Raw genomic sequence first — 19,267 nt, 5'->3', positions numbered from 1 at the left:
GTAAAAGTTTTATTTTTCACTCCCTGGAAATCCAAAATGGGTGTCTGTGATCAGGGGAGTTCTTCCCCAAGGAACCCAGGTAACTTATATCTCACAGCTATAACACATGAGCATGGAGGAGCTTATGGAGGAGGTTTTTATGGACCAGCCCTCAAAGTGGCATACTTCCACTTCATTCATATGCCACTGGCTAGGAGTCAGTGATGTGGCCACCCCTGTGGGGAGGGCTGGGAAATGTGGTCCCCTATGCCTTGTAGCTCAGTTGGTAAAAAATCTGCCTGCAGTGCAGGAGACCCGGGTTCGATCCCTGGGTTGGGAAGATCCCCTGGAGAAGGAAATGGCAACCCACTCCAGTATCCTTGCCTGGGAAATCCCATGGACAGAGGAGCCTGGCGGGCTACAGTCCATGGGGTCACAAAGAGTCAGGCACGACTGAACAGCTAACATACACACACATGCGCTCAGGAAGAATAAGATATGGTAGTGCACATGAGCATACATGTATTATGTGCTGAGTATATTAATTTTTGAGTTAGTTTTCTTAAACTAAAAGATGGATATTGAAAAAAATTGTCATGTTACAGAAGTGCAAAATTGAGTGTCCCCATTGTGTCCCTTAGTAGTCCCACTCTACAGGCACTAACATTATTAATCATTCAATGTAATCTTCCCAAATGTGTATATGTGTGGCGTACACATACACTCATATATACACAAAAAAGTATGAACACATACAATTTCTTATACAGTACATATTAGTTATGTATGTGCTTGCTATTTTTCATCCTACCTTTGAAAGAGAGTTATAGTGCTTCCTTAGCTCATTATGGTAACTCTATGAAGAAATCTTCAAATGATAAGATTTTTCCATCACGTTCATGGGCAAGCCTGGCTTCTGAAGGGACAGGGCACAACATGTTGGGAATGTCTGCTGAGCAGGACATGGTCCTTACTGGAGGGTCTGCAGACATGTCTTTGCCCTCCCAGTCTTGCTCAGAAGATTGTTGCAACCTACCGCCTGTGTTCAGAGCAACTCTCCTCCCAGCATCACTATGACTATGGCATGCGTGCTGTCAAGTCTGTGCTCACTGCTGCTGGCAACCTGAAACTCAAGTACCCAGAGGAGAATGAGAGTGTCCTGCTGCTCCGGGCCTTGCTTGATGTCAACCTGGCCAAGTTCTTGGCTCAAGATGTCCCTCTGTTTCAGGTATGCAATGGTTTGGGACCTTGGCTAAGCACTGAGATTCTATTTCCCAAGATGAAAAAAATTTTCTTCTGCTCCTTACACCCTTTCTATTCTCTGGCCAGCATCCCTATTGCCAGATACTCTCCCCCAAATATTAAGTAATAATGATAATAGCAATATCCCTAATTCTTGATTTTTAATAAAAATAGTTTCACTGATAGGATAATATTTGCTGTTGAGGGTGAGTAGTTAGTTGTTTATATCAAATATAATTAGTTTTGTAACTCTTTTAACACATATCTTCCTTACTAGACTGTAAGCTCTTAAGACAGAAATCATGGCTATTTTGTTCATTCCTAGTGTAATGACTGAAATAGCACAGACATTAGCTATTTGCTGACTTTTTAAATTATTGGGAAGAAACATCATTTTTAACAAATATTGTCAGAATTTGTAATTGTGGATAAGGTACATGATTTTGGTACAGGAAAACTGAGGTTTGCAATTTTCCAAGGATTCCTGCTATTTGTAGATTCCATTTTAAAAAAATGTTGAGGTTATATATCTGATAATTCATCCTTTTCACATCTTGAATTTCTGTTAACAGGGAATTATATCAGATTTGTTTCCTGGAGTTATTCTTCCACAGCCAGACTATGAAGTTTTTATGGAAGTACTAAATGCGAACATCAAAAAGATGAAACTTCAGCCAGTACCTTGGTTTATTGGGAAAATTATCCAGGTTGGTTCCATGTACCTCTGTGGAAATGTACCTGTTTATTGTTTGCTGAGGTCAGAAATCAGAAAGAACTATGGTAGATTAGAACTGAACTGATTGTAATTGGAAATGCCTCATTAGATCTTGAGGTAGAAATGAAGACACTTAATAATCCATTGTGCCTTCAATTTTCATTTCTAGGAGTTGATATTTAAAATCCAATATTTTTCCTATCACCGTCTTCCCTGGGGTTTCTTTTTTTTTAATTTAGGGATGAAATAGAACCTTTCAGGGCATTGTGCTTTGAATTAGTCAAGGCTTTTTTGGTTTCCAATGATAGAATGTGAGCGTGAAAGTCGCTCAGTTGTGCCTGACTCTTTGCAACCCCATGGACTATACAGTCCATGGAATTCTCCATGCCAGAATACTGGAGTAGGTAGCCTTTCCCTTCTCCAGGGGATCTTCCAAACCCAGGGATCGAACCCAGGTCTCCCACATTGCAGGCAGATTCTTTACCAGAAGAGCCACAAGGGAAGCCCAAGAATACTGGAGTGGGCAGCCTATCCCTTCTCCAGGGGAGCTTCCCAACCCAGGAATCAAACCGGGGTCTCCTGCATTGCAGGCAGATTCTTTACAAACTGAGCTATGAGGGAAGCACCCTCCCAATGATAGAAATTCAATTTAAACTGTCTTAGTCAATAAAAGGGAATTTACTCACCTAACTTGAAAAAGTCCAGAAATATGTTGGCCTCAGGCATAGTGGGATATAAATTTTATTTAGATAATGTCATCGGGAATCCATCTCTCTTCATGTCTAGATTCTGCTTCTCTCTGCATGAAAAACTCATTCTCAGTTAGGCCCCCAGTAACCTCAGACTTAAATTGTCTCATGTTCAAGTCCAGAAGGAAAAGAACATCACTCTCAGAGTGTCCTCAGCAAAAAGTCTCAAGATTTGCTTTGAATGGTGTTGATAAAGTCACCTGACCATCCCTGAACCAATTACAAAGACAAGAAGGAGACAATAAAACCCCACCTCTGCCAGAAGTGGATGGAGTCAGGAGTCAGAGCTACCCAAGTCAAGTCATGTGGACTGAAACATAAAGTGGTGGTTCCTCAGGGAAAATCACAGTGCTGTTATTAATATATGAAAGAAACGTCTCTACAGTCTCAATCCTGGAGAACCTTAGTGAAACTTCACCTAATTTCAGGTTTCCTTCCCTATGATCGCTTTCTATGTAAAACTACCTTAAAGATATAAACTGAATAATGTAAGTCTCAAATGCACTTTTTCTGCAAAATCATAGGACAGAATTACAAGGGACCTTAAATGCCATCTGGTGTTTGGCCCCATAAGAACACTGGCATCCAGAGAGGGAACAGATTTGGATTCATATAGACCTAGTTTCAAATCTCACCCCCTTCTGTTTTTTGCTGTGAGATTTTAGGCAAGTTAGTTCACCATTCTGAGCCCATTTCCTCATCTATAAAATAAAGACAGTAAAACCTTTCCCATAGAGTAATATTGAGACAAGAAATATGTAAATTGCCAGATATAGTGCCTGATTACTGTATCATTGTCAACCCCGCCATCTCCATAGACACGCGAAGCATCATCATTTCACAAAATCATGTTGTTATTTAGAATCAAAGATCAAGGTTAGGACCCAGGTCTCCAGATTCCAAATCAGAATAAAATTTCTAGGAATAAAAATTTTTCCCAGGGCTTCCTTGGTGGCTCAGTGGTAAAGAATCCACCTGTCAATGCAGGAGACACAGATTCAATCCCTGATCCAGGAAGACCCCACACTCTGCAGAGCAGTTAAGCCCATGAACAGTAACTATTGAGCCTGTGTTCTAGGACCTGGAAGCCAAAACTACTGAGCCCATGTGCCGCAACTACTGAAGCCCACAAGCTCTAGAGCCTATGCTCCTCAATAACAAAAGTCATTGCAATGAGCAGCCCGCACACCACAACTGGAGAGTAGCCCCTGCTTGCCACAACTAGAGAAAAGCCCATGCAGCAACAAAGACCCAGCACAGCCAAAGATAAATTAATTTTTTAAAATTACTAAAAAAATTCTAAGAATAATATTTTCCCCTACTATGTCATCAAGTGTGGTAGTTTTGACACAATTCATTTAACCCAATATTGAATCCCAGATATTCACTGGGATTTTATAGATGCACTATATATCAATTCAGTTAAGTGAGTTCAGTCACTCAGCTGTGTCTTACTCTTTGCAAACCCATGGATTGCAGCACTTCAGGCTTCCCTGTCCATCACCAACTCCTGGAGCTCACTCAAACTCATGTCCATCAAGTCGGTGATGCCATCCAACCATCTATCCCCTGTCGTCCCCTTCTCCTCCTGCCTTCCATCATCAGGGTCTTTTCAAATGAGTCAATTCTTTGCAACAGGTGGCCAAAGTATTGGAGTTTCAGCTTCAGCATCAATCCGTCCAATGAATATTCAGGACTGATTTCTTTAGGATGGATGGTTGGATCTCCTTGAAGTCCAAGGGACTCTCAAGAGTCTTCTCCAACTCCACGGTTCCAAAGCATCAATTCTTTGGCGCTCAGCTTTCTTTATAGTCCAACTCTCACATCCATACATGACTACTGGGAAAACCATAGCTGTGACTAGACAGACCTTTGTTGTCTAAGGTCTTTGTTGGCAAAGTAATATTAACAACACCTTTTTAATATGCTGTCAAAGTTGGTCATAACTTTTCTTTCAAGGAGCAAGTGTCTTTTAATTTCATGGCTGCAGTCACTATCTGCAGTGATTTTGGAGCCCAAGAAAATAGTCTCTCACTGTTCCCATTGTTTCCCCATCTCTTTGCCATGAAGTGGTGGGACCGGATGCCATGATCTTAGTTTTCTGAATGTTGAGTTTTAAGCCAACTTTTTCACTCTCCTCTTTCACTTTCATCAAGAGGCTCTTCAGTTCCTCTTCATTTTCTGCCATAAGGGTGGGGTCATCTGCATATCTGAGGTTATTGTTATTTCTCCCAGCAATCTTGATTCCAGCTTGTGCTTCATCCAGCCCAGCATTTCTCATGATGTACTCTGCATATAACTGAAATAAGCAGGGTGACAGTATACAGCCTTGAAGTACTCCTTTCCCGAATTGGAACCAATTTGTTGTTCCATGTCCAGTTCTAACTGTTGCTTCTAGACCTGCATGCAGATTTCTCAGGAGGTAGATCAGGTGGTCTGGTATTCCTATCTCATTAAGAATTTTCCACAGTTTACTGTGATCCACATAGTCAAAGGCTTTGGCATAGTTTTGGCGTAGTCAATAAAGCAGAAGTAGATGTTTTTCTGGAACTCTCTTGCTTTTTCGATGACCCAACAGATGTTGGCAATTTGATCTCTGGCTCCTCTGCCTTTTCTAAAACCAGCTTGAACATCTGGAAGTTCACGGTTCACGTACTGTTGAAGCCTGGCTTGGTGAATATTGAGAATTACTTTGCTAGCGTGTGAGATGAGTGCAATTGAGCAGTAGTTTGAACATTCTTTGGCATTGCACTTCTTTGGGATTGGAATGGCCACTGACCTTTTCCAGTCCTGTGGCCACTGCTGAGTTTTCCAAATTTGCTGGCATATTGAGTGTAGCATTTTCACAGCATCATCTTTTAAGATTTGAAATAGCTCAACTGGAATTCCATCACCTTCACTAGCTTTGCTTCTAGTGATACTTCCCAAGGCCCACTTGACTTCGCATTCCAGGATATCTGGCTCTAGGTGAGTGATCACACCATCGTGGTTATCTGGGTCATGAAGATCTTTTTTGTATAGTTTTGCTGTGTACTCTTTCCATCTCTTCTTAATATCTTCTGCTTCTGATAGGTCCATACCATTTCTGTCCTTTCTTGTGCCTATCTTTGCATGAAATGTTCCCTTGGTATCTCTAATTTTCTTGAAGAGATCTCTAGTCTTTCCCATTCTATTGTTTTCCTCTATTTCTTTGCATTGATCACTGAGGAAGGCTTTCTTATCACTTCTTGCTATTCTCTGGAACTCTGCATTCAAATGGGTGTAACTTTCCTTTTCTCCTTTGCCTTTCACGTCTTTTCTTTTCTCAGCTATTTGTAAGACCTCCTCAGACAACCATTTTGCCTTTTTGCATTTCTATTTCTTGGGGATGGTCTTGATCACTGCCTCCTGTACAATATCATGAACCTCTGTCCATAGTTCTTCAGGCACTCCACAAGATCTAATCCCTTGAATCTATTTGTCACTTCCACTGTATAATCATAAGGGGTTGGATTTAGGTCATACCTGAATGGTCTAGTGGTTTTCCCTGCTTTCTTCAATTTAAGTCTGAATTTGGCAATAAGGAGTTCATGATCTGAGCCACAATCAGCTCCCCGTCTTGTTTTTGCTGACTGTATAGAGTTTCTCCATCTTTGATTGTTAAAGAATACAATCAGTCTGATTTCAGTATTGATCTTCTGGTGATGTCCCTGTGAAGAGTCTTCTCTTGTGTTGTTGGAAGAGGGTGTTTGCTATGACCGGTGTGTTCTCTTGGCAAAACTCTATTAGCCTTTGCCCTGCTTCATTCTGTACTATAAGGCCAAATTCCTGTTATTCCAGGTGTTTCCTGACTTCCTACTTTTTATTCCAGCCCCCTATAATGAAAAGGACATCTTTTTGGGTATTAGTTCTAAAAGGTCTTGTAGGTCTTCATAGAAACATTCAACTTCAGCTTCTTTGGCATTATTGCTCAGGGCATAAACTTGGATTACTGTGATATTGAATGGTTTGCCTTGGAAATGAACAAAGCTCATTCTGTCATTTTTGAGATTGCATCCAAATACTGCATTTCAGACTCTTTTATTGACTATGATGGCTACTCCATTTCTTCTAAGGATTCTTGCCCACAGCAGTAGATATAATGGCCATCTGAGTTACATTCACCCATTCCAGTCCATTTTAGTTTGCTGATTCCTAAAATGTTGATGTTCACTCTTGCCATGTCCTGTTTGACCACTTCCAATTTGTCTTGATTCATAGGCTTAACATTCCAGGTTCCTACGCAATATTGCTTTTTACAGCATCGGACTTTACTTCCATCACCAGTCACATCAACAACTGGGTGTTGTTTTTGCTTTGGCATCATCACTTTTTCCTTCTGGAGTTATTTCTCCACTGAGCTCCAGTAGCATTTTGGTCACCCAGCAACCTAGGGAGTTCATCTTTCAGTGGCCTATCTTTTTGCCTTTTCACACTGTTCATGGGGTTCTCAAGGCAAGAATACTGAAGTGGTTTGTCATTCCCTTCTCCAGTGGACCATATGTTGTCAGAACTCTCCACCATGACCTGTCCATCTTTGGTGGTCCTACATGGCTTGACTCATAGTTTCGTTCAGTTCAACAAGGCTGTGGTCCATGTGATCATGTTGGTTAGTTTTTTGTGGTTTTCATTTTGTCTGCCCTCTGATGGAAAAAGATAAGAGGCTTATGGAAGCTTTCTGATGGGAGAGACTGACTGAGGGGGAAACTGGATCTTGTTCTGATGGGTAGGGCCATACTCAGTAAACCTTTAATCCAATTTTCTGATGATGAATGGGGCTGTGTTCCCTCCCTCTTATTTGCCCTGAGGCCAAACTATGGTAATGAAGATAATGGCACTATTTATAGATTATTTTTTAACTAAACATGAGTCTTTATTTTCAATATTTTATTATGAATATTTTAAACATGCAGAAAAATTGAAAGTATTTTGCTGAGAATACCTATGTACCCACCACTGAGATTTTATAATGAACATTTTATAACTTATCTGTACATCCATAATCCACTTATCTTACTTTTTATGTATTTCAAAATAATTGAAATACAGGTAAACTGACCTATAGGTAAACTTTTATGTAGTTTAAATATTGTAGTACCAATTTTCAAAAACAAAACATATGAGGAGATCCCTGGTGATCCAGTAGTTAAAAATTCACCTTCCAATACAGGGAACTCAGGTCGAATCCCTGGGTGGGAAACTAAAATCGTACATGCTACAGGGCAACTAAGCCTGTGCTTCACAATGCATAATGTAATTAAGACCCAGCACAGCCAAAAATATATGTATGGTGTTGCCATCCCTTCTGTTATATTGATACCTTAATAATTCATTTTGGGCTTCACTGATAGCTCAGTTCGTAAAGAATCCACCTGCAATGAGGGAGACCCTGGTTCAATTCCTGGGTCAGGAAGATCCTCTGGAGAAGGGTTAGGCTACCCACTCCAGTATTCTTGGGCTTCCCTTGTGGCTCTTCTGGTAAAGAATCTACCTGCAATATGGGAGACCTGGGTTCGATCCCTGGGTTGGGAAGATTCCCTGGAGAAGGGAAGAGCTACCCACTCCAGTATTCTGGCCTGGAGAATCCCGCAGGAATTCCCCCTGTATAGTCCATGGGGTTGCAAAGAGTAGGACATGACTGAGAGATTTTCACCTTCAGTAATCCATTTAAAAATGTGTGAGGAGGAAGGTGAGAGGCTATTGAAGCATAAGTGCCTTTCTTCTTTCTAATGCACAGTCAACTCACTTATCTTTATTCTATCTGAAATGTCTTTCCTACTTGAATGTAAACCTTACTGGATGGTTGGGATTTTTTTGTTTTATCCTCTGTGCCTATAGCATCTAGAAGAGTGTCTGGCACATAGTAGGTGTTTAACAAATATTTGCAGAGTTGCTTTTATCAGTACCTCTACCACCCCTATTGTCTTCATTTAGACCCTCTGTATAACTCACTTCCAAGGTGAAAAATGTGTGTTAGTTGTTCAGTCATGTCTGACTCTGCAACCCATGGACTATAGCCCCGCAGGCTCCTCTATCCATGGGATTTTCCAGGCAAGAATACTGGAGTGGATTGCCATTTCTTCCTCCAGGGACGGTGAAAAATAATGAGAACATAATCTTTAAAATAAAAAGCTTCACGTACTCCCTTTTTCTGAGAGATTCACAGTTTAGAAGGAGAGAGAAAACATGTCACATTAATATAAATGACCAAAGCATTTCCATTTCAGTTATCATAGACTACTCGTCACAGACAGACAAAACAATTAGAAAATTCAAAAAATGAGCTTCCACTTCGCTCTTGATTCTCAAGGGTAAGGGCTAAAATTATATGGAAGGTCGCTTGCATTTTACAGCATCTCTCCTGGCTCATAAAATACATTTTAGTCTATTGAGAATTCAAATTAACTCAGAATAGCATTTAGGCCTTGAGAAAGGAAATTTCCAATAGAAATACAATTTGCTAAAATGACCACTGTTTCCTTTTTCTCTTTAAAAGCAAGTAGAAGCAAGTAGAAATGGTGTAATGAAAAGATTAGCAGCATTGAAATCAGAGGCCCTGGGCTCAAATCCTGGTTCTACCACTGATGAGCTTGGGCAAGTTAGTTAACCTCTCTTAGGCTCAGTGTTCCCACCATTTGAAAGTAGTTAATGATGCCTGGTGGCTCAGTTGGTAGAGAATCCGTCTGCAATGCAGGAGACCTGGGTTCAATCCCTGGGTTGGGAAGATCCCCTGGAGGAGGGCATGGCAACCCATTCCAGTAATCTTGCCTGGAGAATCCTCATGTACAGAGGAGCCTGGTGGGCTGCATTCCATGGGGTCACAAAGAGTCAGACACGACTGAGTGACTAAGCACAGCACACACAGCACAAGATGATGCCTGAGTGGATTAAATGAAATGACAGGTGAATCACTTCATGTTTAGCACATGAAGAGGTACAGAGTAAATAGTATTTCTCATCCCTTAAATAATCTGAAATGCACACATATATTATTATTCATCCAAAAGATATTTAAACAATAGATGAAAAAAAAAGACTGTAGACCTCATTCCTTGTTGACTTCTGACTAATTGCAATTCTGGGAGGTTTGCAGTGATTAACTTCTTACGCGATGTTTCCTCCCAGATCTACGAGATGATGCTGGTAAGACATGGCTATATGATTGTTGGAGATCCCATGGGTGGCAAGACCTGTGCTTATAAAGTGTTGGCTGCAGCTCTGGGTGATTTATACGAAGGTAAAACTCACATCCCTGACTTCCGGGGAGAACAGGTGTCCCCACTTAGTTGACTGGTTCCATAGAGATTGATGCTAGGCTGTTAGCTTTGCCATCCCTGGATTGTGACATTAGAGTCACAATCTAGCAGAAATAGAACATGGCACACAGGGGTCTGCAGGCAGAAAATAAAGAGAGGGAGAGCTTCTAACAGGGGCTTTTATATGCATCATTAGGCTGGAGAAATTTTCTCAAATGCTGAACTGTGGTTTCTCCAAAAGCTTCCCAGAGAGAGGGAAACTCCTGCCACTTGCCTAAACAAAAACTGTTCTAAAAACATCACTGCATGGTTTCTGTTTTCTTTCCATCCCTTCTTTGCCTCTCTTTCCCTTTTTTTCTTCCTCCCATTCTCCCTCCCTCCTATCCCCTCTGCTTCCCTCCCTCCCTCCTCCTTTCCTTCTACCCTTCCTTTCTTTTCATGTAGAAGATAAGGCCTCAGACTTTTGAATCAGACACAGACCTTGAGCAAGTTACTAAACCTTTCTTTGCCTCTGTTTTCCCAGAGGCATCATGGTGATAATGGAATCATTGTGATAATTAAATGAGATTATACAGGTAAATAACCTAGCACAGTGTCTACTCAACAAATAAAAGCTATGTCTATTGCCAGAGAAACAGTGTGGAGGTTTTTCCTTTTATAAAACACAATGCTGTGATTTTGAAAAGTGGTGCCTTGCTCTACCTGTATTTACACAATCCCTTCCAGCATGCTTTGTTTTAATATTTTTTGTAATAACATTAAGTTACTGTTGGATTTTTGGGATTTTTGTTTTCAGCACTGACTTGACCTTAAAAACTAATTTGGGCATTTCAAACTTAAATGGTAATTTAGGTACTGAGTATAGTTTAGAAAACTAAATGAAGAGGAAGGAGGCTACCCCATTGTCTTTGCCTCAGGATTCTGCAGGAACAATTCTTTATTTAGTTCTTGGCTCATGCACTCCAGCTTTTCCTTACTTTGAAGGATCATGTAAAAGTGTGGTTATTTTCTGTTATTAAATACATGTGATGTACCATCCATCAGTCTGTGTATTCCAGTTAGGTCCTGGTGCTCTATTCTTAGGGAACACTTATTGAGCAACAAAAGAATAGGTTTCAGGGCTTAGCTCGCCCTTCAGATAGAGGAAAAGGAAAGTAACCATCTTTTACTGTCCGTTGTTTCCTCAACTCAAGTCAAAGCAAAGGTTCTAGGGTAGCCATGAAAGCCAGATACATAAAAAGACCTGATTATATGGCATCTCTCTCCTTTACTGCCTGAGTTATTTTAGGCCCAGACTTTATTTAGATCTGACTGGCTCATTTGACTTGTTTGAAATGGGCGTCAGAAGACAATATGTTAAGAAACTAATAGCTATAATAGTCTAACAATTTAAGTCATTGCCTATCCAGTTATCCCGATTTTTATATAGACTGAGTATAAATTTTATAAGGACTCTCCCTGGATGGCACGCTGATAAATTTGTTTGACCTTTTAGATGGCATTGACTCTTGTCTGATGTTCTGGTCTCACCAGAAACTTTGTAACTTGTGTTGGACCTTCTTGTCCAGCCAACCAGATGGAAGAGTTTGCTGTGGAGTATAAGATCATTAATCCCAAAGCTATCACCATGGGGCAGCTCTATGGGTGCTTTGACCAAGTGAGCCACGAATGGACAGACGGTGTCCTTGCCAACGCTTTCCGAGAGCAGGCGTCGTCTTTGTCTGATGACCGCAAGTGGATTATATTTGATGGGCCAGTGGATGCTGTTTGGATTGAAAATATGAACACTGTTCTGGATGACAATAAAAAGGTACCTGTCTGATACCACTTTTACATGGATGGGGAATAAACTCTTTTACTGAAGTGAGTGATTGATCAAGACTAAATAATGTATACACTTGTTTACACTGAGAATAAATGCCACATAAGAAAGTAACAGTTATCAATTCATGAATTATACTTTTGTTTGTACTTGTAGTGGGTAAGTTGAGTGTGTTTTGAGATACTGTTGTATAATGGTTAAAAGCCTTGGTTCTGGCATTAAATTGGACTACTGGCTCTACAACTGAGGAAGTTGGGCAAGTCACTTAACTTCTCTGAACCAATTTCTTCATTTGTAAAAAAAAGGTAGTAATAAAATAGGGCTGTTGATAATTAAGTAAGATAGTCCATACAAAGTCCATGATACATGGGATATATTTTGGTTATCCATTGCTGTATAAATAAAGATGCAAACTATCTTAATACTTAGTGGCTTAACTTTGCTCATGATACTGTGGATTATAAATTTTGAAAATGCTTAAAAGGGCTAGGCTAATCCTCATGACATCATCTGGGGTGGCTAGGGCTGGAGCAGCCACATCCACGGTAGCTTCTTCACTCAGTTTTGGGGGGCTCTTTCCTCCTTGACTTGTCTATCTCTCCGTGACTCTCTGTCTCTGTCTCTCTTTCTCTCAAATAGCATCTTATCCTCCAGGCCTGTCCACATGACTTGGGCTTATCATTTGGTGGTCTTGCAGTAGTGGCACTCCTTACCTGGTGGCTGATTTGAAAAGAGGCAAGAAATTAAAATCTCTGCTTGGAACTGGCACAGCATTACTTTCTCTGAATTTTGTTAAGTCAAAGAAGTCACAGAACCTTTCCAGATTCAAGGAAGTAGAGAAATAGATGCCACCTCTTGATGGAGGTGGAAGAGATCACACTGCAAAAGTGCACGTGGGTTAGGAGACGTCGCAGCTGTCTTTGGAAGATACATTCTTCCTACTGCAGTAAGCGTAGTGGCAAAGACTTTAGTCTCTGGAGCTGGACAACCTGGGTTCAGATCCTATCTTAACACTCAGCAGTCATGTAACCTCAGGAAAACTATACCTATACCTCAATTGCATCATCTGTAAAATGAGGATAATTGTGTTGTGGCTGCGTTATAATATTGTTAGCAAGATTAGATAAATTAATATTTACAAACTGCTTATAATAGTGCCTGGCATAGAGCAAGTGCTATATAAGGGTTAAAATAAAAAAATAATATTTATCACCGTTTCAAGGAAGAGTTCTTACATTGACTATACTTCCTTATCAAATCAAAATATATTTTCCAGCAGCATTTACATTTTGCAAGACTAAAAATGAGTCATGCTCAACAATGGAAAGCCTAATTATCCAAATTACACACATACACTAATAATAGCATGTTCATAATTTTGATTATATAACATATAAATGTAGAAGTGCGTTTTATTCCGTGATATGGACTATATTATATAAACTAATTGTACACATGTATGGGTTGGTCTTGAGATCAGAAGTATAAAGAGTCAGTGAAATTCCTGATGGCTCTTCTCAGCTCGGAATGAAATCAAACTACCGTCACAGCTATGGGTCTATTTTACTTTTCTTGATATTCAAAGATGACACTGTTAGTGGTGTTAGTCCCATAACAGCTATGACCTTTCTGGGGTTGCAAGTAATGACCTGATTACAGACATATTTGATGTGGGTCAGGTAATTTGCAAGAAGCTCTTTAAACCCCAACTTAGGAGGAAAAGCATGGAGCAATGGAATTTCTTCTTTTGCCCTGAGAGACCAAAGCCTCAAGTGATCTTAAGACTTAAACATCTCACTTTAACCTATGTTGGGAAATGAGAATCAGTGCCACAGACTTAGTGTTATATACTCAGAGGCTGTCCTGTATATTTGCACTACTTTCTGTGGGGATATACATGCTAAACCCTAGGTCTTCTGATGATCTTTCTATTTCAAATATGATATGGAGATATTCTTGTCACTCTAACCCTGGACCAGACCCTGAGGGATTCCAGGAGTCTTTGTGGAAAACTTGAGAAAATAAAATAGGATGCCAGTGAGCAATTAAGTTCTGTATTAAACACTGAGGAAGGAACCATGAGACTAGCTGTAATCTGATAATTTCTAGATTCTTCATCTAAGGCTTCCATTCAGTGGTTCTCTGACTTCCCTATTTAACATTACATCTCACCAGACACGGCATTCTCCAACCCTCTTCTACTTTTTCTCCAAAGCATTTTCATTCTTGTATAGCCTATATATTTTGCTTATCATCTGTATCCTCCCAACAGAATGCAGACCTCAAGAGGACAGTAATTTTTTTGCTTGTTTTATTCAGCACAGCTAGCATCGTGCCTGGCACAGAGTAGGTGCTCAAGAAACATTTGTTGAATGAATTCAAACCATTTCTGTCTCCACTGAGGCCTTTTACTTGCAGATAGAATTCAGCCCATTTGCTGCCCTCTACCCCTCTGCTTTGTACTTTCAGCTGTGTTTAATGAGTGGAGAGATTATCCAAATGAGCCCCAAGATGAGTCTGATCTTCGAGCCAGCTGACCTGGAACAGGCCTCCCCAGCCACTGTGAGCAGGTGAGTCAGCTTGCATGGGCTCCTGAGGGAAGGCAAAGCCTCACTAACCCTAAGCAGGAGGAAAAGCTCTAAAAATTCACAAACATGATTAAATTCTAACAGATCACCTATATTACCTTTTGTCAAACTTTGTCATAAAATCAGTCCTCAATCCACACTACTGGTAGGAATACAAAATCAGGCAAACACTTTGGATAAGATGCTTTTGAACTGTGGTGTTGGAGAAGACTCTTGAGAGTCCCTTGGACTGCAAGGAGATCTAACCAGTCCATCCTAAAGGAGATCAGTCCTCGGTGTTCACTGGAAGGACTGATGCTGAGGCTGAAACTCCAATACTTTGGCCACCTGATGAGAAGACCTGACTCATTTAAAAAGACCCTGATGCCAGGAAAGATTGAAGGTGGGAAGAGAAGGGGACGACAGAGGATGAGATGGTTGGATGGCATCACCAATGTGATGAACAAGAGTTTGAGAAGGCTTGAAGAGTTGGTGATGGACAGGGAAGCCTGGCATGCTGCAGTCCATGGGGTCGCAAAGAGTCAGACACGACTGAATGACTGAACTTAACTACCTACTAAAGTTGAACCTTCATATGCCTCATGGTTGAGCAATTCTGCTTCTGAGTATATACTGAAAATAAACTTGTGCCCATGTACAACAGGAGACATGTACCAGAATTTTCAGAGTAGTATGATTCACAATAACACATTTGGGATGACCCAAATGCCCATTAATAGGAGAGAATTAGAGAAGTGATTAGCCTCCAGCTAAAAAGGGTAAATGAAAATAAATAAATAAATAAAATAATAAAACAAGTACCCTTGGGGGAAAAAAAATAGAAAGTATAATAAAATCACAGATTGTAGTATTTGTATGTCATTCAAAATAAGTGAACTGTACTGATAAGTAACTATATAGATAAATCATAATAAAATCAAAGATAAAATCTTAGCTGTATTATATTTAAAAGTAAGCCTATAGGGCTTTCCTGGTGGCTTAGTAGTAAAGAATTCACCTGCCAATGCAGGAGATGTTGAACGCTGATCTGGGAAGACCCCACATACCCCAGGGCAAATAAGCCCTTGTGCTACAGCTACTGAGCCTGTGCTCTAGAGCCCAGGAGCCACAACTACTGAAGCCCGCATGCCTAGAGCCCACGCTCCACAGCAAGGGAGGCCACTGCAATGAGGAGCTCGTGCACTGCAGCTAGAGAGTAACCCCCCACTCGCCACAACTAAAGAAAAGCCTTCATGGCAATGAAGACCTAACCCAACCAAAAATAAATAATAGGTAGATATTTTTTAAAATGCAAGAAAAGTCAGCCTGTAATATTACATGCAGCTTAGTATCCCCTTTTAAGTTATTAAAACCAACTAAACAACTAAATATGTATATGTATATAAAACTATAAGGAGGTAAGAAATCAAAGTTCCAGTGAATGTGAGCTTCAAAATACTGTGTAATCTCAGGTGGGGAAAGTCAGGGGGATAGGATAAAGGAGACTTTAGATAAAGGTTATTGTCAAAACTAGCTTCTACCTGGGTGTTGGGTTCATGGACTGATTACATTATTGAAAATAATTAACTAAGAAAGGTCATGCATGGGCTAATGATGAGTGTGCCGAGAATAATAATTAATCCAATCATGTACCTCCCAGTCCATAACAAATAAAATAAAAATAAGCCCACATTCCCAAAGGCAACATAAGGGAGTAGAAAGAGCACATGGCAAGTTAGACCATCCTGGGCTCCCACCTTGAACACACCACTTGCTAGCTTGTGTGACCTCTTCCAAGTCAATTAGCTTCTCTGAGCTACTGTCTCCTCATGTCTAAAATGTAAACCATAAGGAGGAATATTTAGAAACGAAGGCCATTAAGACTTAGCAGAGTGGCCAACACATAGTAGGTGCTGAATAAATGGTAGCCAGTGTTAGTAACAAAGAGGAGTGTGCCTAGATATAACAGAATGGGGAAAAAATTGTTACATGTCAGTACATGGTAATGTACTAACATTATGAAAATTATAATAGTAGTTTTCATTGATTAAAAATGTTCTGTATGCTAGACATAGTGCCAAATTCTTTATTGGCCTTTCATTTAACCATTATAATATTCTTATAAGCTACTTATTTTTTATACTCTTCAATTTACAGACAAGGACACAAATTCAGAGACAGAAAAGAAATTTTTCCAAGGTCACTCAATTAGTAGGATCTGGGGCTGAGATTTGAATACAGGTCTCTGATTCTCAAGACCCCACTCTTAGCACTGGTCTCTCCCCTTTCCTGACAAAATCTGTGCATCTTTCCTTTGGCTTGGAGCTGGTGAAGATCTGTGCTCCAACCCAAGCTCCAGCCTATTTACCTCACCCCTACATGCTTGGGAGCCCAATGTGAACCAGGATGGTCCTCTGTTTGTGCTTGCCAGGTGTGGGATGATCTACATGGAACCCCATCAGCTAGGCTGGAAGCCCTTGAAGGATTCATACATGGATACCCTGCCTTCCAGTCTCACTGAGGAACACAAGGAATTGGTGAGATCCTCTGGTCCCTTTCCTTTCTGTCCTTCCCTGTCTCCTGACTCCTCATCTCAAAGGCCTTCTAGGATTGTTTTCATGTTCATAATTATGGAAGGCAAGGAGGGGAAGGAAGTTCCCTGATTGTCCCCAATTACCTTGCTTCCTGGCTTCTTGCCATTATTATTTTATTTTATTTTGCATGTGGAGCTGGAATAGTGTAGTCTGCTTTCTGCTTTCTCTTCCATCTTGTCCATTACTTTTTGACTCCTCAGTGGAGAATTCTGGTGCTTGAGAAATGTTCTATATGATTTCTGGGATGTCACACCTTGACCCTTTGCCCACCAGCAGAAATGACTTTGGGAGTTGCTCTAGAGGTGTGTCAGGTTAGGAAGATCTGTGTTCTTCTTTTTCCTGCCACCTCCCATCCTGTAACCTAGACTCCATACCTCCTAAGTCTAGGGAGCTAAAACCAGTGAGAAATTCTCTTAGTGTAGCTAGTAAGAGTGTCCATTTTCTTCTTCCCTCCCTAAAAGAGGTGTGAATGTTCAGGTTAGATTAGAACACACACAGATGATGGAAGTAGGAAGGGAGAATGAGTGCTTATGGTACTTCTTGCCTTTTGCTGCATTAACAGGGTTCCCCGGTAAAGTTTCCCACAGAAGAAGCCAAGAAGGATTTGAGTTAGGTTCTCCTCTCATTGTATAAATGCTCTGGGGATCTGCATAGGATGGCCCCTTTCCTATCGCATTTGTATACATGTACCATATACATGTCAGTATATACATGTATGTATTGTATACATGTACTATATACATATATATAATATACATATTATATATATATATATGTTTATTTACAGACACATGTCTAGATGCATAGTCAGAAGTCAGTCTACACATGCACAGGAAGCCTTCACAGACTTCCCAGTGTCCTGAGTAGTCTAACTTCTTACCAGGACTTCTGAGATTGTGATTCCACCCAGCCTGCCCCTCTAGCCTCATCACCTACACTCTTCTAAGGCTCAGCTTATTACCTTCCAGCCCTAGGGTCTTCTTTCCATTCTTGGAAAACCCCAGATTTTACCTCCTCAAGACTTGCACTTTTTATTCCTCTTTCTGGAAAGCTTGCCCCATTTAGTCTCATAAGGGTTGATTCACCTTTGTCACCCAAGTGATCATAAAGGCCCCCTTCTGCAAGAAGTCTTCCCTGACCACCCTATTAAACCCTTCTTGTTTTTTTCAATTGTAAATCATTTATTTGTTTCCTGCTAGTACATTCCAGGATTTGTAAATACTTAAGTCATTTCCTTGCTTGTTTATTTATTGCCTCCCCTGCCCCTGAGACTGTAGACCATGAGAACAGAGACCTTGTCTATCTTGTTCATCATTTATCCTTAGCACCTATTACACTGCATTTAATAGATGCACAATAAATATTTGCTGACTGAGTACTACATATCCATGTACTCATACATAGTCATTGTTGTTTAGTCACTTAATTGTATCCAACTCTTTGCAACCCCATGGACTGTAGCACACCTGGCTTCCCTATCCTTCACTATATCCTAGAGTTTACTCAAACTCATGTCCATTGACTCAGTAATGCCATCCAACCATCTCATCCTATGTCACCCCCTTCTCCTCTTGCCCTCAACCCTTCCCAGCATCAGGTCTTTTCTAATGAGTCAGCTCTTCACATCTGAAGAGCTTTGGTGACCAAAGCAATACTTTGGTGGCCAAAGTATTGTAGCTTCAACTTTAGCATCAGTCCTTCCAATGAATATTCAGGAGATTTCCTTTAGGATTAACTGGTTTGATCTCCTTGCTGCCCTAGGGACTCTGAAGAGTCTTCTCCAACACCACAGTTCTAAAGCATCACTTCTTCAGCACTCAGTCTTCACTATGGTTCAACTCTCACATCTGTACATGACTGCTGGAAAAACCATAGCTTTGACTATATGGACCTTTGTCAGCAAAGTACTGTCTCTGCTTTTTAATACACTGTCTAGGTTTGTCATAGCTTTCCTCTCAAGGAGCAAACATCTTTTAATTTAATGACTGCAGTTACCATCCGCAGTGATTTTGGAGCCCAAGAAAATAAAGTCTGTCATTGTTTCCCCATCTATTTGCCATGAAGTGATGAGACCAGATGCCATGTCTTAGTTTTTTGAATGTTGAGGATTTTTACATTAATTTTTTTAATTGAAGGATAACTGTTTTACAGAATTTTGTTTTCTGTCGAACCTCAACCTGAATCAGCCACAGGTATATGTATATCCCCTCCCTTTTGAACTTTCTCTCCCATCGCATGTTGAGTTTTAAGGCAGCTTTTCACTCTCCTTTTTCACCTTTATCATGAGGCTCTTTAGTTCCTCCTCACTTTCTACCATTAGGATGG

At 40.5% G+C, this 19,267-nt stretch overlaps 1 protein-coding gene across 1 annotated transcript in view; it reads left to right on the top strand.

Moving 5' to 3' along the window:
* The window catches only part of DNAH3 (dynein axonemal heavy chain 3), a 241,660-nt gene that overhangs the window by 112,859 nt on the left and 109,534 nt on the right, over positions 1–19,267 (top strand). Inside the window, exons 34-39 of the mRNA XM_065924469.1 lie at positions 988–1,207; positions 1,794–1,928; positions 9,829–9,940; positions 11,528–11,769; positions 14,251–14,351; positions 16,780–16,885. Of these exons, the coding sequence (XP_065780541.1) occupies positions 988–1,207; positions 1,794–1,928; positions 9,829–9,940; positions 11,528–11,769; positions 14,251–14,351; positions 16,780–16,885 (916 nt within the window). The remainder of the gene's footprint in view (positions 1–987; positions 1,208–1,793; positions 1,929–9,828; positions 9,941–11,527; positions 11,770–14,250; positions 14,352–16,779; positions 16,886–19,267) is intronic.

This window comes from Muntiacus reevesi, chromosome 2 (assembly GCF_963930625.1).
Source record: "Muntiacus reevesi chromosome 2, mMunRee1.1, whole genome shotgun sequence".
In the NCBI taxonomy this organism is placed as follows: domain Eukaryota; kingdom Metazoa; phylum Chordata; class Mammalia; order Artiodactyla; family Cervidae; genus Muntiacus; species Muntiacus reevesi.
This window is presented reverse-complemented; position numbering and strand designations above follow the sequence as displayed.